The sequence below is a fragment of the Dama dama genome, chromosome 9 (genome assembly GCF_033118175.1).
Source record: "Dama dama isolate Ldn47 chromosome 9, ASM3311817v1, whole genome shotgun sequence".
Taxonomy (NCBI): domain Eukaryota; kingdom Metazoa; phylum Chordata; class Mammalia; order Artiodactyla; family Cervidae; genus Dama; species Dama dama.
Genome location: NC_083689.1, coordinates 5,732,690 through 5,758,561, shown reverse-complemented (window position 1 = coordinate 5,758,561; position 25,872 = coordinate 5,732,690). Strand labels below are relative to the sequence as shown.

At 41.6% G+C, this 25,872-nt stretch overlaps 1 protein-coding gene across 2 annotated transcripts in view; it reads right to left on the bottom strand.

Annotated features, from left to right (window-relative positions):
* Positions 1 to 18,134, bottom strand: part of RNF130 (ring finger protein 130) — a 183,839-nt gene extending 165,705 nt beyond the window's left edge. The window contains exon 1 of one of the 2 annotated variants that reach the window (XM_061149627.1): positions 17,864 to 18,134. In XM_061149627.1, the coding sequence (XP_061005610.1) occupies positions 17,864 to 18,110 (247 nt within the window). In that variant the 5' untranslated portion in view covers positions 18,111 to 18,134. The remainder of the gene's footprint in view (positions 1 to 17,863) is intronic. The other variant, XM_061149626.1, reaches the window with a different exon arrangement.
* Between the last annotated feature and the right edge of the window lie 7,738 nt (positions 18,135 to 25,872).

Genomic DNA, 25,872 nt, shown 5'->3' with positions numbered 1-25,872 from the left:
TTTAACTTATATGCAGAGTACATCATGAGAAATGCTGGGCTGGAAGAAGCACAAGCTGGAATCAAGATTGCCAAGAGCAGTATCAATAACCTCAGATATGCAGATGATACCACCCTTATGGCAGAAAGTGAAGAGGAACTAAAAAGCCTCTTGATGAAAGTGAAACAGGAGAGTGAAAAAGTTGGCTTGAAGCTCAACATTCAGAAAACTAAGATCCTGGCATCTGGTCCCATCACTTCATGGGAAACAGATGGGGAGACAGTGGAAACAGTGTCAGACTTTATTTTTTTGGGCTCCAAAATCACTGCAGATGGTGACGGCAGACATGAAATTAAAAGATTCTTACTCCTTGGAAGGAAAGTTATGACCAACCTAGACAGCATATTGAAAAGCAGAGACATTACTTTGCCAACAAAGGTCCATCTAGTCAAGGCTATGATTTTTTCCAGTGGTCATGTATGGATGTGAGTTGGACTGTGAAGAAAGCTGAGCACCGAAAAATTGATGCTTTTGAACTGTGGTGTCGGAGAAGACTCTTGAGAGGCCTTTGGATTACAAGGAGATCCAACCAGTCCATCCTAAAGGAGATCAGTCCTGGGTGTTCATTGGAAGGACTGATGCTGAAGCTGAAACTCCAGTACTTTGGCCACCTCAAGTGAAGAGCTGACTCATTGGAAAAGACCCTGATGCTGGGAGGGATTGGGGGCAGGAAGAGAAGGGGACGACACAGGATGAGATGGTTGGATGGCATCACCGACTCGATGGACATGGGTTTGAGTAAACTCTGGGAGTTGGTGATGGACAGGGAGGCCTGGCGTGCTGCAATTCATGGGGTCGCAAAGAGTCGGACACGACTGAGCAATTGAACTGAACTGAACTGAAGTAGCTGACTTTAAAATCAAGATATTACCTTGGATTATGTGGGTGGAAGTGAAAATTGCTCAGTCATTACCCACTCTTTGCCACCCCATGGACTGCAGCCTTCCAGGCTCCTCTGCCCAAGACTTCTCCAGGCCAGAATACTGGAGGGGGTTGCCATTCCCTTCTCCAGGGTAATTCCCCCCCAGGGCTGGAACCCAGGTCTCCTGTCACAGGCAGATCCTCTGCTGTCTGTGCCACCAGGGAAGCCCACACGTAAGATCACATGTGGGCGGGCCCCATGCAGTCACAGGGTCTCACGTGTAGAAGAGAGGCTGAAGATGGTGCCCCAGAAGGCTGTGAGAAACGCTCTCTGCTGGCTCTGAAGAGGCGGGGAGCATGAGCTAATGAATGCACGCAGTTTCCAGAAGCCAGGATAAACAAGAAAATGGATTCTCCCTTAGACCTTCCATGAGGAGTGCAGTTTTGCCCAACACCGTGATTTTAGCCCAGTGCCACCCATTTAGGACTTCTCACTCCCAGAACTGTAAGGCAATAAATCTGTGTTCTTTTAAGCCACCTGGTTTGAGATAACTGATCACAGTGGCAACAGGAAAGTAACATACTATGTTTAAGCCATAAAGACTTACTTCTCCTTCTCAGCAAATCAGGAACAAAGTAAATATAATATATTTGGTTTTTTTTTTTAATCAAAGAACTTGATTGGCTTTTACGATATAAGACAAAGAAATATGTACAATATGAAATGCAAACTCAATAAAGTAAATTAGTAAACTATGAAATGCCCACTCCACTCCCCAGAAGTGCTGAGTAATGGAATAATGTTAACCATCTTAGAAGGTTTTTAGGAACACACTACAAGGGTCTGTTCATTCACACTCTTTGATATTTGATACTTTTATCAATAACCTACATCAGTGTTCTGAACTTTGGGTCTATGAACCACTTGAGGCTTCAAGAGGCATCTGAACATCCTAAACCTTACTGAAAACTTGGTGTATATATACATAAATAAGTACTTTTCATCAGATAGGTCCATAGCTTTCATTAAAGTCTTGAATCCACAACCACAGAAGGTTAAGAATCACTTAGGTGAAGATACAAAAAGTATGCTCATCACCTTCATGGGTGACACACAGCTGCTATGAAGAATAAAGACTGGATGACAGATCAGGATTCAAAGAGTATCCTGAAAGGCTGAATGACCAGCCTAAATCCAGTAAAGATAAAATCACTCGATTTAGGGCAACCTCTATGAAAAAGTCCTAGAAAGTCTAATCAGCAGTAATCTCAGTATGAGTCACTGGTTAAGGGTACCAAAATAATCTATATGACTCTAAGCATGTGTTCAGAATGATGGGAAAGAAAGCAGTTCTACTCTCTTCTGTACTGCTGAAACCAAATTGCAGTGCTGTTCAATTTTGTTTTCTCTTTGCATTAATTCTTATGCCTGCCATATCAAATGACTACAAACCTTGTGGCTTTAGTCAGTTCAGTTCAGTTGCTCAGTCTCCTCCGACTCTTGGCAACCCCATGGACAACAGCACGCCAGGCCTCCCTGTCCATCACCAACTTCGAGTTTACTCAAACTCAAGTCCATTGAGTCGGTAATGCCATCCAACCATCTCATCCTCTGTCATCCTGTTCTCCTCTCGCCTTAAATCTTTCCCAGCATCTGGGTCTTTTTACCTGAGTCAGTTCTTCACATAGGTGGCCAAAGTACTGGAGTTTCAGCTTCAAAATCAGTCCTTCCAATGAATATTCAGGACTGATTTCCTTTAGGATTGACTGGCTGGATCGATCTCCTTGCAGTCCAAGAGACTCTGAAGAGTCTTCTCCAACACAGTAGTTTGAAAGCATCAATTCTTCAGCACTCAGCTTTCTTTATAGTCCAACTCTCACATTCATACATGACTACTGGAAAAACCATAGCTTTAACTATATAGACCTTTGTTGGCAAAGTAATGTCTCTGCTTTTTAATATGTTATCTATGTTGGTCATAACTTTTTTCCCAAGGACTAAGTGTCTTTAATTTCATGGCTGCAGTCACCATCTGCAGTGATTTTGGAGCCCCCCAAAAATAAAGTCTGTCACTGTTCCCACTGTTTCCCCATCTATTTGCCACAAAGTGATGGGACCAGATGCCATGATCTTAGTTTTCTGAACGTAGAGCTTCTCTTTTACATTCATCAAGAGGCTCTTTAGTTCTTCTTTGCTTTCTGCCATAAAGGTGGTGTCATTTGCATATCTGAGGTTATTGATATTTCTCTCGGCAATCTTGATTCCAGCTTGTGCTTCATCCAACCCGACATTTCTCATGATGTACTCTGCATACAAGTTAAATAAGCAGGGTGACAATACACAACCTTGATGTACTCCTTTTCCTATCTGGAACCAGTCTGTTGTTCCATGTCCACTTCTAACTGTTGATTCTTGACCTGCATACAGATTTCTCAAGAGGCAGGTCTTGAGATAACAGATGGGTCTGGTATTCCCATCTCTTTCAGAATTTTCCACAGTTTGTTGTGATTCACACAGTCAAAGGCTTTGGCATAGTCAATAAAGCAGAAACAGATGTTTTTCTGGAACTCTCTTGCTTTTTCAATGATCTAATGGATGTTGGCAGTTTGATATCTGGTTCCTTTGCCTTTTCAAAATCCAGCTTAAACATCTGGCAGTTCACGGTTCATGTACTGTTGAAGCCTGGCTTGGAGAATTTTGAGCATTACTCTACTAGTGTGTGAAATGAGTGCAACTGTGCAGTAGTTTGAGCATTCTTTGGCATTGCCTTTCTTTGGGATTGGAATGAAAACTGACCTTTTCCAGTCCTGTGGCCACTACTGAGTTTTCCAAATTTGCTGTCATATTGAGTGCAGCACTTTCACAGCATCATCTTTCAGGATTTGAAATAGCTCAACTGGAGATCCATCACCTCCACTAGCTTTGTTCATAGTGATGCTTCCTAAGGCCCACTTGACTTTGCATTCCAGGATGTCTGGCTCTAGGTGACTGATCACACCATCATGATTATCTGGGTTGTGAAGATATTTTTTGTACAGTTCTTCCGTGTATTCTTATCACCTTTCCTTAATATCTTCTTCTGTTAGGGTCATATCATTTCTGTCCTTTATTGAGCCCATCTTTGCATGAAATGTTCCCTTGGTATGTATAATTTTCTTGAAACGATCTTTAGTCTTTCCCATTCTATTGTTTTCCTCTATTTCTTTGCACTGATCACTGAGGAAGGCTTTCTTATCTCTCCTTGCTATTCTTTGGACCTCTGCATTCAAATGGGTGTATCTTTCCTCTTCTCCTTTGCTTTTCTCATCTCTTCTTTTCTCAGCTTTTTGTAAGACCTCCTCAGACAGCCATTTTGCTTTTTCGCACTTCTTTTTCTTGAGGGTGGTTGTGATCCCTGTCTCTTGTACAATGTCACGAACCTCAGTCCATAGTTCTTCAGTCACTCTATCAGATGTAATCCCTTGAATTTATTTCTACTTCCACTGTATAATCATAAGGGATTTGATTTAGGTCATGCCTGAATGGTCTAGTGATTTCCCCTACTTTTTTCAATTTAAGTCTGAATTTGGCAATAAAGAGTTCATGATCTGAGCCACAGTCAGCTCCTGGTCTTGTTTTTGCTGACTGTATAGAGCTTCTCCATCTTCAGCTGCAAAGAATAAAATCAATCTGTTTTCGGTATTGAACATCTGGTGATGTCCATGTGTGGCTTAAAACAACATAAATGTATTGTCTCCTAATTCAGGAGGGCAGAAGTCAAGATCAAGGTTTCGGTATAGTTGGCTCCTTCTGGAGACTCCAAGGGAAAAATAGTCCTATGCCCCTCTCCTAGCCTCCGGTCATTGCCAGCAATCCTTGGCACTCCCTAGCTGTGGCAGCATAACTCCTGTTTCAACCTCTATCTTCTCATGGCCTTTATCTTTGTTTGTTTCTCTGCATTCTCTCTTCTCCTTAGAAGGACACAAATTACTGGATTTAGGGTCCACCATAAACTAGTATGATCTTATCTTGATCCTTAACTACTTATATCTGCAAAGATCTTATTTGCAAATAAGATCACATTCTGAAGTGCCAGGTGGACATGAATTTTTGTGGGACGTTACTAAATTCACTGTATCCTTTAAGTGGAATGCTGCATTCTGCGGTTTAAAATACTATATTCTTAAGAACAAAAATAAGAACATGAAGTCTAAGGGTTAGAGGACTTGAATCAGACAAGGAAATTAACAACTGTCTACAAATTTTTTGAACCAATTTTTCTTGTGCAGATGAAAAAAAGACTTTCTAACATTCTGTTTTCCAGAGATGAATGTGGTAGATTTCCATCACTCATTTGTTGAAGTGTGAGCTGTAAAACCATTGGATAGGAAAGCTGAGGCCTCAGATGAGTGGCTAGACTTGATTACAGATGACCATTAAGTTCTTAGATTCTACAATTCCTTCCCCATGTCTCCATTTCCATGGTCCTTTTAACTGGCCATTATATAGAATCAAGGAGAAGGCGATGGCAACCCACTCCAGTACTCTTGCCTGGAAAATCCCACGGACGGAGGAGCCTGGTAGGCTGTAGTCCATGGGGTCACGAAGAGTTCAACACGACTGGAGAAGGAAATGCACTGGAGAAGGAAATGGCGACCCACTCCAGTGTTCTTGCCTAAAGAATCTCAGGGACAGAGGAGCCTGGTGGGCTGCCATCTATGGGGTCACACAGAGTCGGACACCACTGAAGCGACTTAGCAGCAGCAGCAGCATACAGAATCAAAGAACCATAAAGCTCTATTAATACAGCAACCATCATGTGAAGACTAGGAGATAGAGGTGAGTGGGATACCAGCAAGAAGGCACACATTGTAAAGAAAACACAGAGGCCCTAGGAACGAGAGTATCAAAATACAGGTAGCTTCAGTACGGAGAGCAAGGGAGAGATGAATGGCCTGAGGAGGGGAAGGCTGGAACCAACCAATCAGGAGGTGCCTTGTATACTACAGTAAGGCGTTCAGATTTCTACTCTAAGGATTAGAAGAAGCCACTGAGGGGTAATTTAAGCAAGCAGTGACAAGACTGGGTGAAGTTTCAAGATCACTGTGGCTACTGGGGAGAAAAGACTGACAGAAGTTAAGAAGCAGGAAGACCAGAGAGATGGCAACTGTCTGTACTAAGATGACAGGAGTGAAAATGGCAAGCAACAGATAGATATGATACACCCTGACAATAAAATGTGAAGGATAAATCAGAAGTGGAATGTAAGAAAAAGAAGCTAGGATGACTCCTGAATTTGTTTAAATTACAAGAGAGGACAGAGATGTCATTTGCTGAGATGGGGAAGACTAGAAAACAGGTATTAGTCACTCAGTCATGTCCAACTCTTTGCAACCCCATGGACTGCAGCCCACTAGGCTCCTCTGTCCATGGAATTGTCCAGGCAAGAATACTAGAGTGGGTAGTCATTCCCTTCTCCAGGGGATCTTTCCGACCCAGGGATTGAACCTGGGTCTCCTGCATTGCAAGCAGATTCTTCACCATTTGAGCCACCAGGGAAACCCTGAAAACAGTGGTAGTAGACAGGATATATACACATATATATATGTATACACACACACACATATCAAAAGCTCCATTTATCAATCTGGAAATATTCTTGGGAAATTTAAGTTAAAAATACCAAGTAGGCAGTTGAATATATGAATCCAGAGCTCAGAGAAGACTAGGCTAAAAGTAAAGATAGGAAGAAGTGACAGGAGACAAGTGGAAAGAGGAAAAGCTTACTGTAAACCAAAATGGAGGACACATCTTGCTAATGGACCGCAAAATAAATCAAGACAGAGCACAGAGAGACATGTTTTACAACTATGGTGGCTCAACGTTAAGATGCTGAGTGTTGTCCAGGGGAAGGAGCTTTGGGGAGGCTGCTCTCACTGCTTCCAGTGCGGCTGCCTCTATGATGGCTCATCTTGCTGCAAAACAAATGCTGAATGCTATTTTCGCTTCTGGCCTTTTTTCTGCTAAAAGCAAAAATCCTCTTGAGGTTTCTTTCGGTTATCAAAAATAGGTACTAATATAGGTCTTCCATAAAAGCAAAATGGCATAAGGTGAACTTTCAAAAAGTGGAGATTACCCATAGTTAAGTCTTCATGCTTTAAATACAGATTGATTTTAAATAGGGAAAACCAAAATAAAATAAAAGCATTAATATCATCATCATAAAAATGTTATAGACAAGTCCTGTCCCTTTCTAGGATTCACTAACTGCTCAAAATGATGCCACAACTATGCCACACATATACCCTGAGAAAACCATAACTGAAAAAGACCCATGTACCCCAGTGTTCATTGCAGCAGTATTTACAATAGCTAGGACATGGAAGCAACCTAGATGTCCATGGACAGATGAATGGATAAAGAAATTGTGGTCCATATATACAATGGAATATTACTCAGCCATAAAAAGGAACATATTTGAGTCAGTTCTAATGAGGTGGATGAAGCTAGAGCTTATTATACAGAGTAAAGTAAGTCAAAAAGAGAAAAACAAGTGTCATATATTAACGCATATATATGGAATCTAGAAAGATGGCACTGATGAACCTATTTGCAGGGCAGCAACGGAGACTCGGGCATAGAGAACAGACTTCTGGACACAGGGGGCGAAGAGAGGGTGGGACAAATGGAAAGAGTAGGATGGAAGAATATACAGTACCGTATGTAAAACAGATAGCCAGTGGGAATTTGCTGTATGATTCAGGGAGCTCAAATCCAATGAGGAGTGGGATGGGTGGGAGGTGGGAGGGAGCTTCAACAGGGAGGGGACGTGTGTATACCCATGGCTGATTCATGCTGATGTACGGCAGAAACCAACACACTACTGTAAAGCAATTATCCTTCAATTAAAAATAAATAAATAAAAACGATGCCACATTTTAGCTTGATTCCTGTTAAGACAAGAATACTTGGTCTTAACTCTTTTCTTATTGGGGAAAAACATGCACTTTTCAGCATATTTCTAGTCATCTCTGTTTTCTACTCATTCTAACCATGGTTTGGAATTAATTCAATTTTTCTTGAAGCTAGGGAATAAACTTTATTAAAAAAAATCTTTTATTAAAAAAAACTTTTATTAAAAAAAATTAAAAGGCGAGGGTGGGATGTTTCGAGAGAACAGCATCGAAACATGTATATTATCTATGGTGAAACAGATCACCAGCCCAGGCTGGATGCATGAGACAAGTGCTCAGGCCTGGTGCACTGGGAAGACCCAGAGGGATCGGGTGGAGAGGGAGGTGGGAGGGGGGATTGGGATGGGGAATACATGTAGATCCATGGCTGATTCATGTCAATGTATGACAAAAACCACTACAATATTGTAAAGTAATTAGCCTCCAACTAATAAAAATAAATGGAAAAAAAAATCAACTTTAGACACTTATTTGTTCCCTTTAGAGAGTATGACTTTCCCTCTGAAGAAGGTTTTATATTAAAAATAACTTCAACAAAATGAGAGAAAAGAAAATGAGAAATGTTACCCATGATCCAACAAACATAACACAGCCATTTTTATTTTTGCATATTACTTTGAGTCCCTGTCCACTGTAACGATATTACTTTTGTAGGATATACCTAACTTTCACATGATCCCCTTTAATGGTTGTGTAACATTCCACGAAGTAGATCATAATTTACTAAACTCACTTGAAAAGTGGTACAAGACATGGTGGAAGTATGAGCTCTGTAGTCAGACAGACCTACATCAAATCCAATCACTTCTGAATCAGCTGGTGGATTACTCCACTCACTTTAATTTGTCCAACACTAATTACCAGTACCACCCTCCTATGTTCCAGGCTCAGCACTGAGTATACAAAAGTGGACACCAGGATCTCTGCCTTCAGAAGCAAACAAGATAGATACACATTTCCAACCACATTAAGTGCTATAAAGAAAAAAAAACAGAAAAAACACAAAAACATCAAGAGACTGGAGGCCTTGAATTCCCATCCACAGAATGAGGATATCTTACCACCTAGAGCTGTTACAAGAATTCAATGATACTCCATGTACAATACTTGGCACCATTCTGGGCAGAGAGTATGTACCCAGTGTATGTTAACTATATCACTGTTTGGGATAAAAAGAGATCACCTATGCAGGAACTATCATCCTCTCAGTATACACTTTTTTTCTCTATCAATATAAATCCTACACTTTTTCAGGTTTGAGTTTACTGCTAGAAGTTTGATGTGGGTCTACTTTTTAAAAAATTTATTTTATTGAAGGGTAATTGTTTTACGGAATTTTGCTATTTCCTGTCAAACTTCAACATTAATCAGCCATAGGTATACATATATCACCTTCCTTTTGAACCTCCCTCCCCATCCTACCCCCTAGGTTGAGACAGAGCCCCTGATTGAGTTTCCTGAGCCATACATCAATTCCTGTTGGCTACCTGTTTTACATATAGTAAAGTAAGTTTCCGACTCAACGGACATGAGTTTGGGTGGACTCCAGGAGTTGGTGATGGACAGGGAGGCCTGGCATGCTGCAGTTCATGGGGTTGCAAAGAGTCGGACACGACTGAGTGACCGAACTGAACTCAAACTAAGTTTCCATGTTACTCTTTCCATACATCTCACCCTCTCCTCCCCTCTCCCTCTGTCCATAAGTCTATTCTCTATGTCTGTTTCTCCATTGTTGCCCAGTAAATATCTTTAGTACCACTTTCTAGATTCTGTATGTATGCATTAAAATACAGTATTTATCTCTTTCTGACTCACTTCACTCTGTGTAATAGATTCTAGGTTCATCCACCTCATTAGAACTGACTCAAATGCGTTCCTTTTTATGGCTGAGTACTATTCCATTGTGTATATGTACCACAACTTCTTTATCCATTCATCTGTCCATGGACATCTAGGTTGCTTCCCTGTTCTAGCTATTGTAAACAGTGCTGCAATGAACAATGGGATACATGTGTCTTTTTCAATTTTGGTTTCCTCAGGGTATATGCCTAGGAGTGAGATTGCTGGGTCATATGGTGATTTTATTTCTAGTTTTTTAAGGCATCTCCTTACCACCTTCCATAGTGGCTGTATCAATTTACATTCCCACCAACAGTGCAAGAGGGCTCCCTTTTCTCCACACCCTCACCAGCATTTATTGTTTGCAGACTTTTTTTTTTCCCATTTATTAGTTGGAGTCTAATTACTTTACAATATTGTAGTGGTTTTTGCCATACATTGCCATGGCGGTTTGCAGACTTTTTGATGATGGCCATTCTGACCGGTGGGAGGTAATATCTCATTGTAGTTTTGATTTGCATTTCTCTAATAATGGGCAATGTTGAGCATCTTTTCATGTGTTTATTAGCCATCTGTATGCCTTCTTTGGAGAAATGTCTGTTTAGGTCTTTTTCTCACTTTTTGATTGGGTTGTTTGAGTTTCTAGCGTTGAGTTGTATGAGCTGCTTGTATATTTTGGAAATGAATCCTTTGTCAGTTGTTTCATTTGCTATTATTTTCTCCCATTCTAAGGGTTGTCTTTTCACCTTGCTCATAGTTTGATGTAGGTCTATTTTTAGATCCATTTCTCTCCTCGTCAATGTTCAAGTTTCCTTTTACCTCCGTGAACAAACTGAGTATATTTATAATAGATCTTTCAACACCTTTATTTGCAATTCCATCATTTGTCCCACTTCTGGGAATGATTCTGCTGACAGTTTTCTGTCTGGTTATGGGTCATATTTTCTCTACTTCGCTTGTCTGCTCATTTTTTATTGGATGCTGGTATTGGATTTCACGTTTTAGGGAGCTGGACTTTGTTCTAATCCCTTCAGATATTGTTAGGGTTTGTTCACAATTAGGTACTTCGAATAAATCTCATCCTTTTAAGGTTTGCCTCTAAGATTTGGTAGGTGGGTCCAGAACAGGCTTTTTCTCCAGGGCTAATTTGGCCTTACTCCATGCCTCATCCATTAGGTCTTTCTACTTTGATTAGTGAGACTATGAACTATTCCCAGCCTTGTGTGAACTCCCAAGAGTTCTTCCACCTGCTAATTTCTGACAGGTCTCCATAAAATGAGCAGAACAGCACTCGATCAAAGGCTTGAGTGAACGAACCCTTGTAGCTCCCTCCTCTCCTGTACCTGACCTCCTCACACACTCAAGTCTACTCAAGCTGCCTTCACCTCTCTGAGCTCTGAACTCTGTCTCATCAACTCAGGAAGACCACTAGATTCTTTCCGGGTTCCCCTTCCCTGAGCTTCAGTTTAGAAACTCTCCAGGTGGTAAGCTGAGGCAGTCACAGAACTCTGCTGTTTATTTCCTTTCTCTCAGAGATCACTGTCCTGTGCTGTTTTCTGACCTATTTCTAAAACTGCTGTTTCATAACTGTCAGGTTTTCCAGTCACTTGAGGTGGCAAGGTAAACCTAGTGTCTGTTATTCCATTATGGCTACAGGAAGAACTGATCAAGATTAATTTCAACTTCCACATTTTCAATGAAACCTCTCTAGACTACAAGTCCAAATAATTTTTCATTTCTCTGATCTTTGTACCATTTACTGATCTAGCATAATAACAGAAGCCCTACAGTAACAGAGACCCTCTATCAACACCCCACCATCCCCATCCCATCATACAGATTCCAGCAACACCTGCCATCAGTTTCACTACCAGACCAAGCACCACAGGGTTAAATGCAACCACATATTACAGTGGCTTGCTAGTGCCAGGCACAGTTTGAGGTATTTGGTTAAAACAAAGAAGACGCTGTCCCTAATTTCCAAGAACTCACAGTTTGGGACAACTTAGGAATCAACTTCTCACCCATAAATCCGTAACATAGTTTTAATGGGAAAAACTAAGGTATAAATGAACCTTTAGAACATGGATTGTGGCTTGTCAAAAATTTTCTTAAAGGGCTACAGAACAAGCAGTTTAGGCTTGGAAGTCATATAGGCTCCTGTAATAACCGCTCACAGAGCCACAGACACGTGAATGAATGGACACAGCTGTGTTCCAACAAACTCTGTTTACAATAACATGCGGCCGGTCCCCTTGCTGGTGTCTGCAGACAGCCTGCACCATCTTCTACAATGGCATGTCCTATTTGTGCCATCCCGACAAGTTCTCTTAGGCAGGAATTGCATACCATATCTTCCACACACACACCACAGAACTTGCATAATGCAAGCTCAGAGGAGTTTATTAAGGACTTTTTAATTTATTTAATTTGGCATTTGAAGGGATCCCTTTATTTTGTTCAAAATTGCTTCCAACAGTAAAGAAAGCTACACTTACTATGACTTATGGAAAAGAAATGAATGTTTAGTGCATGAAATACTCTAAGGATGATAAAACAAACAAATGATGATCTTGAAAACTTAATTTCATTTTGTAAATAAGTCAAGGTTGCTATACTTAAAAGAACCAGCTCTGAGGACTGGTACAATTAGGTACTTCGAATAAATTTCATCCTTTTAAGGTTTGCCTCTAAGATTTGGTAGGTGGAAATGCACCCCAGAGGTGTGGACATGGTCCAAAACACTACCAGACTTCTTTGAGAATTATCTAAAGAGAGAATTCACAGGCACATTAAAAGACTGCCTCAAAAATAATTTTCAATTGTCAAAATTAAAATCTATCCAGAAAAGATATTTGATAAACTGTATGCATTTTCCAAATGGTTCAATCAAAAAGATAACCTCACAAAACAAATTCTGAAAGTGTTTAAATTTTTCATTGTTGCAAAATATGTGTGTATACATAGAAACATATACACACCCATGTGACTGGCATGAAAAGAAAACAGTATCCTTAACGGGTATATCTGGCACTTTGTTTAACAAGGTTCGTCTTACTTCTTTACAGTTACCCCTGTTCAAGATGGAGGGATCTTACAAGCCATCTAATCTAATGCTCCTTCAAATGAAGGATTTCCCTTTTATAATATTCAAAACAGTGTTTTGTAGATTTGTTCATCCCTTAAAACTCATATTCAGAAATGAACATGCACTAAAAGTGTGCCTGGCCTATAATGAAGTGGGACCTGTGTTACCCAGGATATGATGCTCAAATGCATGCAAGATTAGAATGGGCTGGTGAGTGCACAGGGGCTTTGTCCTATGACATGCAGCTTGAAGCCTTATTTCTCCTCAACTCCTTTCACTGCAGCTAATTTTTTTTTACCCAAATTTAAGACTACATAATAATTTCTATTAACTTTTCTCTTAGTTTCAGCCCACCATTCCATACATTGAAATGCTGAGGATCCTGCCGTCCAATATTTAAGTTAAATATTATGTCACGTCTTTATCAAATCACTGGCACAACAAAGACCTTCACAATGTGAAGAATAGCAAGATGAAAACTCTAAGGCAGAAAGTACAGACAACACTTTGCTATAAAGAGAAACAGAAAGATGGAACAGAGGAAGGATATACATATTTGGTGCGGAGGTTTAAAAATATATATTCAAATTTTATATGCTAATGAATCATCCAAAAGCAAAGGAAAAATACAAAATGTAAAAATATTTTCTAAATTGTTAAAATTTAATACAAATATAATTTATCATATATTGCTTGGTTATCTATTTTAGGTCAAATTTGGTTTTTAGAGCCTCCAGCTCCTTCTGAACTCTCTTTCCTTTCAGGGTCTCTGATTCCAGGATAACACCTACTTTTTTTCTGAATATTTTGAAATCTCTACATCCGGTAGCCCCTGCCTTTGGCATCACACAATCTAACATTTCATGGCCCTTTTCATCCAAGATCTTGTTTCCACATCGACTGCCTTCACTCTAAAATCAGAATTTTGAAAACCAAGTTTAGGTTTAATGGATTCATCCAACAAAATCACATATATAAAACATAAGAATCTAAGATTTTTTAAAAATGTTATGGCATCCCTTTAGTCAACCAGATGACCAAAAAAAAATTTATTACTTGGTAAAATTGTTGTCCAAGGCTTAAACATCCAATCTTGAAAATTTCAATGAAAATGACTATTACCAAATTCTTCCCAGCAGCATATTTGCATACAAAATGACATCATCAACAACAGGGCCTTCTCTCCCAACCCCCACACCCAGGCTCAAACAAAACGTTAGTGTGCACACACACAAAGCACATCTACAATGTCTGTTCCACAGTAAATGCTAGCTAGATTTTACATTTGTTTCCAGATCTAAGCTCACCCTTTAAGTAAGTTAGTAATAAGAAAGCAACCGTGAACAACAACCAGTATCTGTGAATAAATATAAGGCATGTTCCTGCAAAAGTTCACTTCAAAAAATAAATTCTTTACAGTTAAAATATGAAATTTGTTATCACCAAATAAATCTCCATTTAAAATGTACTCTAATGATAAAGAATGTATTTTCAAAGTACAACACTTGTTTATGAAGTATTTTATAAAGTTTAACACTTTTCAAAATGTACTTCTAAAATACCAAAGCATTTAGGAAGAAATTGCCAAATTACTCTTTAAAGATATAGGACAAATAAATCTTGTCCAGTAATTCATACATGCCTAACTTACAGAAATAATGCAAAATAACTAGAGAGGTTTTTACTTTCACAATCTAATCAAAGAATTAAAACGAGTTGCCATGTTAAGCTCTAGGAAAACTAATTTTGTCTTTATATTCACCAAACACTTGTCCTCAAAATTAATTTTTATTAACTTCCCATCTATTGACCATGGCTGGTTCTTTTTTGGCCAGTAATTCTGTCTCATAACTATTTTTTTTGTAATTTGAACATCACTTTGTTTAGTGTCAACACTCAGTAAATCTTCAATAAACACACTAAGAATTCTCTTCAATTTAAAATTACAAGCACGCAGAGTCAGAATCTATTATTTTTTCTAAAAGCACTAAAATTTGAGACTAAATTGAGAATATCATAATGTGAAATAACCAAATATTATTCAAATTTTAAGCTATTTTCTTTTTTTAAATTGAGGTATAATAGACATAATGGGCTTCCCTAGTGGCTCAGATGGTAAAGAATCTGCCTGCAACGCAGGAGACCCGTGTTCCATCCTTGGCTCGGGAAGATCCCCTGGAGGTGGAAATGGCAACCCAATCCAGTATTTCTGCCTGGGAAATCTCATTGACAGAGGAGCCTGGTGGGCTACAGTCCATGTGGTTGCAAATATCCAGACAAGACTGAGTGACTAGAGTACACTGACATAATAGACATAAGCTACTTCCTTAAACATGAAAAATTTTAACAGATTTCTACCACCATTCTTGTTTTTTAAAATACATTCCTAGGACTTCCCTGGTGGTCCAGTGGTTGGAACTCTGCATTTCCACTGTGGGGGTGTGGGCTCAATCCCTGTTCGGGGGGAACTAAAGATTCTGCACGCTAAAGATAGCATGGCCAAGAAACAAAAACAAAAAAACAAAGTACATTCCTAAATTCCTGCTGCAAAAGTACAAAAGCTTCTTAGATTTCATGTTAGTCCATTGATTTAGAAACAGTTTATAGGTAAACTGACATAAAAATGCCACTAGACCGTGAGCTTCAGGAAGAAGAGAAAGAATTTGTTTTGCTTATTTCTGGGGCCCCTCCCTCTTCCCCAGTACCTTGGATAGGTGGCTGGGACCAGCAGGTTTTCAATTAGTATTTGCTGACTTGAAAGAACCTATGTGTGCAGATCCCTTAGTAGAAAGCCAGACCCAAACTACCTGCAGGATTCCACCACCAATGCCATGAAAAAACCTTGAGCAATCTCATGATGTGCAGATACAAAATGAGCCCCTAGAGAACAAGGAAACGAAGAGAAGATAGACACCCAGGGGAACTGACTGCAGACTCAAGTTTCCAAGACTGCTCCAATGTACTCACACTGATGCCATGTCTAAAACTCCACCAATTCAGAGATTCATTTAGGTTAACAAATCTCCTCTTGTAAGAATGCAGGCACCATTTAAGTCTCTCAATAACCTTGTGTTGTGCTTAGTTGCTCAGTCGAGTCCAACCCTTTGCAAACTGCCAGGCTCCTCTGTCCATAGGGATTCTCCAAGCAAGAATACTGGAATGGGTTGCTATGCCCTCCTCCAGGGGATCTTCCCAACCTAGGAATTGAACCCAGGTCTCCCACATTGCAGGCAGATTCTTTACCATCTGAGCCACCAGAGAAACCCCTCAATAAACTTAAGGTGTAACTATTTCATCATTCCCTTTTGCAGACAAAATTGAGGCTAAAAGGCCAAATTACTTTCCTAAACTCACACAGTTCTTCTCCAGTGTCATAAGGCTTATGTATAGCACAACTGGAACCTCCCCACTGACAGAGGAACAAGACCAGCCTTTACCACCCATCAGTGTCCAATACCCTTCCAGCCAAACACCTAAAACAAGTTTTCTGAAAATGGGGCTTTTGCTTGGAATGACAGGCAAGCAACAAGTAGTTTCAGAACACAGATCACTTATGAGGCAAATATCTAAAGCGAGGATCACGGATTCGAGGTGCCTAGAGGAACCCAAAGACAAACCACAGATTTCAAAACACTGCACAGGGCCAGTCCTTGTTCCACAACAGTTTGCCTCTCCCTCTTCCTCCCTTTCCACGTGACCCTCACAGATCTCAACCCCAGAAAACAGACTACCATTGTCAGTGCCACAGTTTGGCAACATTTTGTGTCCCAAGCACAGTGACTGGCACAGAACAAGCAAGCAAATATTTACTGAATGAACCAAAGGCCAAAGTTGTTACTGTGGGCAAGGCAGGACCCTAACTGCCTTTTTTTTTTTTTTTTAACAAAGTGGAGATGAGAAGTGCATACTAAGCAACTGATTACTGATGTAAAAATGAACGTTTGAAAGGAAGGTGTAAACCGGGGAAATGAAAGCCCTTCCTGATTCTTCTTCCCTAGCTAGATTGCCTCAAAGAGAAAAAAAACAGCTTAGCATGTTCGCTTTCAAACACGTATCTCAGAAGCGGCGTGATGTTTTAACAGTTTAGAGTATAAAAAAAAAACACCTTATGTAGGTTGCCTAGTTTAGGTCATCTTAACAGGAAAAGCAGCTTTAAAAAAAGTCCCCGCTAAGCATTCTCAGAGTGACCGTGGGTAGGGATAGAGAAGATAGTAGACATTTTTCCAAAAAGTCTGCTGTGGGCCAAAAACAAACAAAATCATACTCCACAGTGTGGGAAAAGTTTCCTTTAAAACATTACCAGAAATTTGTACAAATATATGCTTTATACTAAATTATTAAAGAGCAAATGATAGACGTGAGATTAAGCCAAATGGCTTCAAAAACAACTCTCAAAAATTTTACCTATTTCCCCTCTGGCAGACTCTCATGACCTGAAGACTTGGGTACAGGTTCCAATTGGTATCGGATTCGTCGTAACGTGAGATGCTCAGGCGTCAAATTACAGTAAAGCTGGTGGGGCACAATAAGAGCCAAAAGCAACACGGAAGATGCCCATTTTCCTCCTCCACCCTCCTTCCACTTGTCACTTAAGAAAAACGGCACGTTTTTACGGTAGAAAAGGGCCTCATCCTTCCAGATTCAATACAGCACAGTCTGTGATCTCGGGAAGGAATCTGTGCGGATTCCAAAATACAGGTTGAGACTTCATCCATCACGAACTAGTTTTGCGCTCTTCCACCACCTCCTTTGTCTGAGCTGTCCCTGCAAACTCGCAGTTCAATGCCTTCCTGTAAACAAGCTAACTGAACCAAGGGAAGGAAAAAAAAAAAAGTCTTTTTAAAAAGAAAAGAAGAACCCAATAACACGTCTGGACGCTCATTCCCAGCAGCGAACAGGCGGGGGAGGACACGACTGGAACCTCGACCCTGGGGCCGCCCGCCGAGCGGCGCATCAATCCGGGCCGGGGTGGGGGCGCCGCGTCCGCCGCCTCCGCGCCCAGGTTGTGGCTCCTGGGGGATGGGGACAAACCCTGCCCCCCTCCGCCTTACACGGCTCCTCTTTTCCCTGCCAGGCACTCACCTCCATGGATAGGCAGCGGCGCCAGAACCTGGCCGCGGACCTCGGCCTTGGGCGAGTCGAGTCCGTAGCGCCCGCGGTCGATGCGGAATGTAAGCGGGGCGCCGCGGCCGGGCTCCTGCACCGTCACGTTGATAAGCGCAGTGTAGTACTCCTGGCTCGCGTTGTCCGCCCGCGCCGGCCACAGGCTGCAGGTCAGCAGAGCGAACGCGGCGAGCCGGGCCGGGCCCGCCCGCGCCGCGCCGCTCATCGTCCCTCCGGCCGCCGCCGCTCGCGGACCGGGCTCCCGGGCCGGCGCCGAGAGGAGGGGCGGGCGCGGCCGGCCCTGCAGCGGGAGCGCACGCGCGCGGCCTGTGCGGGGCCGGGCACGAGCGCAGCCCTTCTCGGCGCCGCGGCCCCGCCGCTCGCCACCCTCAGAGCCACGGCCCGCCCGCAGGGACGCGCCCATGGGCGCTTCGGCGAGGACGGCGGGTCAGGGCTCGCGCGGTCGTCTCCTCTGGGCCCCTCCAGGGCCGTGTCGGCGGGCCCACTCCATCCCCTGGCCCGGTCCCGCCGAGTGGGGGCGCCTCGTGAGGACGCAGCCGGCGGGGAAGATGCGCCCGAAGGAAGGTCTCCGGAGCACCAACTTCTCAACGCCCGGCGGCCGCCTCAGGCGCGCGCTCCCCGCCGCCCCGCCCCCTGCCTGTGGAGTGGCACGGCGCAGGCCTGGGACTCAGCCCCACCTTCTTGCGCATGCGTGCGAGCGCCTTTCGACTCCCGCCCGCCGGCACGAGGGCCCTGCAAGCCCCTGAGCTCGCTTGCCCCACACCCGGCCATGTTTGTACGTCAGGCCGGACGCGCGTCTGGCTTGGAGCCTGGGGGCTTTCCAAGACCCTGTGGAAGAGTTTGAGATGAGGATACAAAAGAAAAATAGCTAAAACTTTAAAATTATTTTTAAAATTAAATGTCTGTGGGATTTCACATTTCAGCTGGTCACCTCCAAGTCATGTAATCGGCATCTCGGGAGGGGGTGGGGAATGCTTCTGTGCAATTAAAAGAGTACGGGAGCTCACTGGACCCGGATCTTTAAGGATATCTGAGTTATTCGGAAAGAACGTCTACAGACTAGATGAAATCTCCAGAGGCACTGGACAAGACAGGCATTATGGTGAGGCTCGCTCCTCCCTCCATCTCCCTCCCCCAGTACACACACTACTGTACACACACACACACACACACACACACACACACACACACACACACACACACCCGTGTCAGTCCATGTCAGTTAAGCTATGGACTTTTCTAAAGCATAGATGAAAGAGAAAGGGGGATTCTAACTTCAGGTGCAGCTGAATTCAGGAGTTTATATGTTAGTGGGCAGTACACTCATCATTGCGATGAAGTGGAGAGGAAGGGAAATTCTCAGGTGGCTCAGTGGTAAAGACTATAGCTGCCACTGCAGGAGACACAGGAAATGTCAGTTGAGCCCTGAGTTGGGAAGATCCTGTAGGAGGAAATGGCAAGCCACTCCAGTATTATTGCCAGGAAAAGCCCATGTACAGAGGAGCCTGGTGGTCTACACTCCATGGGCTCAGAAAGAGTCATACACAACTGAGCAACTGAGGACGGGGAGGAAGGATGGTATCTTCTGACTAGTCAAGCTTGGATCTCCTGCCTTCTGTGGTGGCAAGGGGATGAAGTCAGCCTTGCACAACCAAAAGTACTGAGAATCAGAGAGAGAGGCTACTTCTGAAAGGAAAGGTGAGCTGCTGTTTCCAGTGAAAGGGTATAGATGCAGTTTGGGCCAACACATCAGATGTCCACTGGTGCTGCCTTATCAACATTCTGAACAAGTTCTTCCTCCAGTTCCTTTCCTTCTATCCCCACCAGGTTTGTTTGTCTCCTCCATGCCCTGTCTTGAGACTGCATTTTATTTACTTGCATACAGTAATTAACTGCAAGGAGATCAAACCAGTCAGTCCTAAAGGAAATCAATCCTGACTATTCATTGAAAGGACTGATGCTGAACCTGAAGCTCCAATACCTTGACCACCTGATGGGAAGAACTGACTCATTGGAAAAGACCTTGATGCTGGGAAAGATTGAAGCCAAAAGGAGAAGAAGGCAGCAGAGCATGAAATGGTTAGGTAGCATCACTGACTCAATGAATATGAATCTGAGCAAACTCCAGGAGATAGTGAAGGACAGGGAAGCCTGGTGTGCTTCAGTCCATGGGCTCCCAAAGAGTCACAGACAACTTAGCAACTGAACAACAACAACAAATTAAGCAACCAGGTCACAATCCTAGGCCCTGTATTTAAGGAGACTCTCTCACAGCTGGACCCCTCTCAGGGCAAGGAGTCCTTGGACTCAAAGTACCCCTGCTCAGGCACTGAGAGCCAGGATTCCCTTTCCAAACAGCCCTGGACCACTTAGGGTCTACATGGTAGGCTCTTCCCTAGTGAGGGTTTTCTTACTCTGCTCTTGTCTCTTAACTTGCCCTGCTCTGCCCCTGCTTGAGAAACTCATGCCCCCTACTCACTTGTCCTTACAAAGGTCTTTCAAAGTGTAAGGTGCCTATGCCTCCTGGCATGAGAGATCTTATAGAGACCCAGAAACACCACCCTATTAAATCAGTTGGGGAGAAAGTGCATTCTTTAAAGCTTTCTTTGGGCCCTTCCTTCTGAATCTGTCAAGGAGAAAGTTGGATCTAAAGTGCTTTTAACACTTCTCTGGAACTTGGTAATCCCTCTTTCAAACAAAGTGGGATTAGGTCTTTGCACACAACCATAGCAGGCACCAGCATCTAGAACAATATTAAAAACAACCTGCATGTGGGGTGTAATTGTGTTTAATTTAATGGAAACCTTTCTGTTAGGGCAAGACATTTTTCATTTTTAAAAAACTTAATTTATTTTAACTGGAGGCTAATTACAATATTGCAGTGGTTTTTGCCATACATTGACGTGAATCAGCTATGGGTGTACATGTGTCCCCCATCCTGAATGCCCTTCCCCCCTCCTTCCCCATCCCATCCCTCAGGGTCATCCGAGTGCACCAGCCCTGAACACCCTGTCTCATGCATCGAACCTGCACTGGCAATCTATTTCATACATGGTAATATATATGCTCAAATGCTATTCTCTCAAATCATCCCACTCTCGCCTTCTCCCACAGAGTCCAAAAGTCTGTTCTTTATCTCTGTGTCACTTTTGCTGTCTCTCTTATTGGGTCATTGTGATAATCTTTCTAAATTCCATATATATGCATTAATATACTGTATTGGCATTTTTCTTTCTGACTTACTTCACTCTATATAATATACTCCAGTTTCATCCACCTCATTAGAACTGATTCAAATGCCTTCTTTTTAATAGCTGAGTAATATTCCATTATGTATATATACCACAGCTTTCTGATTCACTCGTCTGCAGATGGACATCTAGGTTTCTTCCATGTCCTGGCTATTGTAAACAGTGCTGTGATGAACGTTGGGGTACACATGTCTCTTTCAATTCTGATTTCCTCAGTGTGTATGCCCAGCAGTGGGACTGCTGGGTCATATGGCAGTTCTATTTCCAGTTTTTTTAAGAAATCTCCACACTGTTCTCCATAGTGGCTGTACTAGTTTGCATTCCCACGAACAGTGTAAGAAGGTTCCCCTTTCTCCACACCCTCTCCACAGTTATTGTTTGTAGATGTTTTGATAGCAGCCATTCTGACCAGCATGAGATGGTACCTCATTGTGGTTTTGATTTGCATTTCTCCGATAATGAGTCATGTTGAGCATCTTTTCATGTGTTTGTTAGCCATCTGTATGTCTTCTTTGGAGAAATGTCTGTTCAGTTCTTTGGCCCATTTTTTGATTGGGTCCTTTATTTTTCTGGTATTGAGCTACGTGAGCTGCTTGTATATTTTTGAGATTTAATTCTTTGTAAGTTGCTTCACTTGCTATTGTTTTCTCCCATTCTGAAGGCTGTCTTTTCACCTTGATCATAGTTTCCTTCATAGTGCAAAAACTTTAAGTTTGGTTAGGTCCCATTTATTTATTTTTGCTTTTATTTCCATTACTCTGGGAGGTGGGTCATAGAGGATCCTGCTGTGATTTATGTCAGAGAGTGTTTTGCCTACATTTTCCTCTAGAAGTTTTATAGTTTCTGGCCTTACATGTAGAACTTTAATCCATTTTGAGTTTATTTTTTGTGTATGGTGTTAGAAAGTGTTCTAGTTTCATTCTTTTACAAGTGGTTGACCAGTTTTCCCAGCACCACTCATTAAAGAGATTGTCTTTTCTCCATTGTATATTCTTGCCTCCTTTGTCAAAGATAAGGTGTCCATAGGTGCGTGGATTTATCTCTGGGCTTTCTATTTTGTTCCATTGATCTGTATTTTTGTCTTTGTGCCAGTAACATACTGTCTTGATGACTGTAGCTTTGTAGTATAGTCTGAAGTCAGGAAGGTTGATTCCTCCATTTCCAGTCTTCTTTCTCAAGATTGCTTTGGCTATTCAAGGTTTTTTGTATTTCCATACAAATTGTGAAATTATTTGTTTTAGTTATGTGGAAAATACTATTGGTAGTTTGATAGGGATTGCATTGAATCTATAGATTGTGTTGGGTAGTATACTTATTTTCACTACATTGATTCTTCTGATACATGAACATGGTATATTTCTCCATCTATTAGTGTCCTTTTTTATTTCTTTCATCAGTGTTTTTTAGTTTCCTATATATAGTTATTTTGTTTCTTTAGGTAGATTTATTCCTAAGTATTTTATTCTTTTTCTTGCAATGGTGAATGGAGTTGTTTCCTTAATTTCTCTTTCTGTTTTCTCATTGTTAGTGTATAGGAATGCAAGGGATTTCTGTGTGTTAATTTTATATCCTGCAACTTTACTATATTCGTTGATTAGCTCTAGTAATTTTCTGGTGGTATCTTTAGGGTTTTCTATATAGAGGATCATGTCATCTGGAAACAGTGAGAGGTTTACTTCTTCTTTTCCAATCTGGATTCATTTTATTCCTTTTTCTTCTCTGATTGCTGTGGCTAAAACTTCCAAAACTATGTTGAATGGTAGTGGTGAGAGTGAGCCCCCTTGTCTTGTTTCTGACTTTAGGGGAAATGCTTTCAATTTTTCACCATTGAGGATAATGTTTGCTGTGGGTTTATTATATATGACTTTTATTATGTTGAGATGTGTTCCTTCTATGCCTGCTTTCTGGAGGGCTTTTTTTCTTAATCATAAATTGATGTTGAATTTTATATAATATAATATATAATGAATTAATTAGTAGTTATACAAGAGAATAAACACCTCTTTTGCATGGTGCAAGTGACTTTAGCCACTTCTACTACAACAAGGGGTTTACACTCACATTATTGTGCAACCGTTTTTGCCATCCACCTCCAGTCTCTTATCATCTTGTAAAACTGAGACCCTGTACCCATTAAACAATAACATCCTCCTCCCCCAGGCCCTGAGACCACCATTCTATTTTCTGTGTCTACCAATTTCACTATTCCACTCATATAAGTGGAACAAATACAGCATTTGTCCTTCTGTGACTAGCTTATATCACTTAGCATAATGTCTTTTAGCATCACAGTAATCCAAGTCTGTGCCCAAACCACTAATGTCAAAAAAGCTGAAGTTGACTGGTTCTATGAACACCTACAAGACCTGGAACTAACACCCCCAAAGTATGTCCTTTTCATCATAGAGGATTGGAATGCAAAAGTAGGAAGTCAAGAGATAGCTGGAGTAACAGGCAAGTTGGTCTTGGAGTACAAAATGAAGACAGCAAAGGCTAACACAGTTTTGTCAAGAGAACACACTGGTCATAGCAAACAGTCTCTTCCATCAAAACAAGAGACAACTCTACACATGGACATCACCAGATGGTCAATACCAAAATCAAATTGATTCTATTCTTTGCAGCCAAAGATGGAGAAGCTCTATACAGTCAGCAAAAACAAGACCTGAAGGTGCCTGTGGCTCATGATCAGCTCCTCATTTCAAAATTCAGGCTTAAATTCAAGGAAGTAGGGAAAACCAGTTGGCCTTTCAGGTATGACCTAAATCAAATCCCTTATGATTATGCAATTAAGGTGATGAATAGATTCAAGGGATGAGGTCAAGATTCAGGCATTCAAGAGAGTGCCTGAAGAACTATGGACAGAGGTTCATAACACTGTACAAGAGGTGCTGACCAAAACCATCCCAAAGAAAAGGAAATGCAGGAAGGCAAAATGGTTGTCCAAGGAGGCCTTAAAAACTAGCTAAGAAAAGAAGAGAAGTGAAAGGCAAAGGAGAAGGGAAAAGATATACCCAACTGAATGCAAAGTTACAGAGAATAGCAAGGAGACATAAGAAAGCCTTCTAATGTGAACAATGCAAAGAAATAGAGGAAAACAGTAGAATGGGAAAGACTGGAAATCTCTTCAAGAAAGTTGGGGATATCAAGGGAACATTTCATGCAAGGAAGGGCACAATAAAGAACAGAAGTGGTAACGACCTAACAGAAGCAGAAAAGATTAAGAAGAGGTGGCAAAAATACACAAAAGAACTATACAAAAAAGTCTTAATGACCCAGATAACTATAATGGTGTGGTCACTTACCTAGAGCCAGACATCCTGGAGTATGAAGTCAAGTGGACCTTAGGAAGCATTACTATGAACAAAGCTAGTGAAGGTGATGGAATTTTAGCTGAGCTTTAAAATTCTAAAAGATGCTGCAGTTAAAGTGCTGCACCCAATATGTCAGCAAATTTGGAAAATTCAGCAATGGCCACAGGAATGAAAAAGGTCAGTTTTCATTCCAATCCCAAAGAAGGGCAATGCCAAAGAATGTTCCAACTACTGTACAGTTTCATTCATTACACATGCTAGCAAAATTACGCTCTAAATCCTTCAAGCTAGGCTTCAGCACTGTGTGAACTGAGAACTTCCAGGTGTACAAGCTGGGTTTAGTAAAGGTAGAGGAACCAGAGGTCAAATTGCCAACATTCATTGGGTCATGGAGAAAGCAAGGGAGTTCTAGAAAACATCTGCTTCATTGACTGAGCTAAAGACTTTGACTGTGTGGATCACAGCAAACTGTGGAAAATTCTTAAAGTGATAGAAGTACTGACCACTTTACCTGTCTTTTGAGAAACCAGTATGCAGGTCAAGAAACAACAGATAGAACCAGACATGAAACAACTGATTGGTTGAAAATTGGGAAATGAGTAGGAAAAGGCTGTATTGTCACTCTGCTTATTTAACTTACATACAGAATACATCATGCAAAATTCCAGGCTGGATGAATCGCAAGCTGGAATCAAGATTGCTGGGAAAAATAGAAGCAACCTCAGATATGCAGATGATACCATTCTGATGGCAGAAAGTGAAAAGAAACTAAAGAGCCTCTTGATGAGGGTGAAAGATGAAAATGAAAAAGCTGGCTTAAAACTCAGCATTCAAAAAACTAAGATCATGGCATCTGTCCCTATCGTTTCATGGCAAATAGAAGGGGGAAAGTGGAAACAGTTACAGATTTTATTTTCTTGGGCTCCAAAATCACTGTGATAGTGACTGCAGTCATGAAATTAAAAGATGCTTGCTCCTTGAAAGGAAAGCTGTGACAAACCTAGAGAGTGTATTAAAAAGCAGAGATATCACTTTGCCAACAAAGGTCTGTATAATCAAAGCTGTGGTTTTTCCAGTAGTCATGTATGGATGTGAGAGTTTGACCATAAAGAAGGCTGAGTGCTGAAGAATTGATGCTTTCGAACTGTGGTGCTGGAGACGACTCTTGAGAGTTCGTTAGACAGCAAGGAGATCAAGTCAGTCAGTTATAAAGGAAATCAGTCCTCAATATTCATTGGAACGACTGATGCTGAAGCTGAAGCTCTGATACTTTGGCTGCCTAATGTGAAGAGCCAACGCGTTGGTAAAGACCCTGATGCTGTGAAAGATTGAAGGCAAAAGGAGAAGGGGGAAACAGAGGATGAAATGGTTAGATAACACCAGCAACTCAATGGACCTGAGT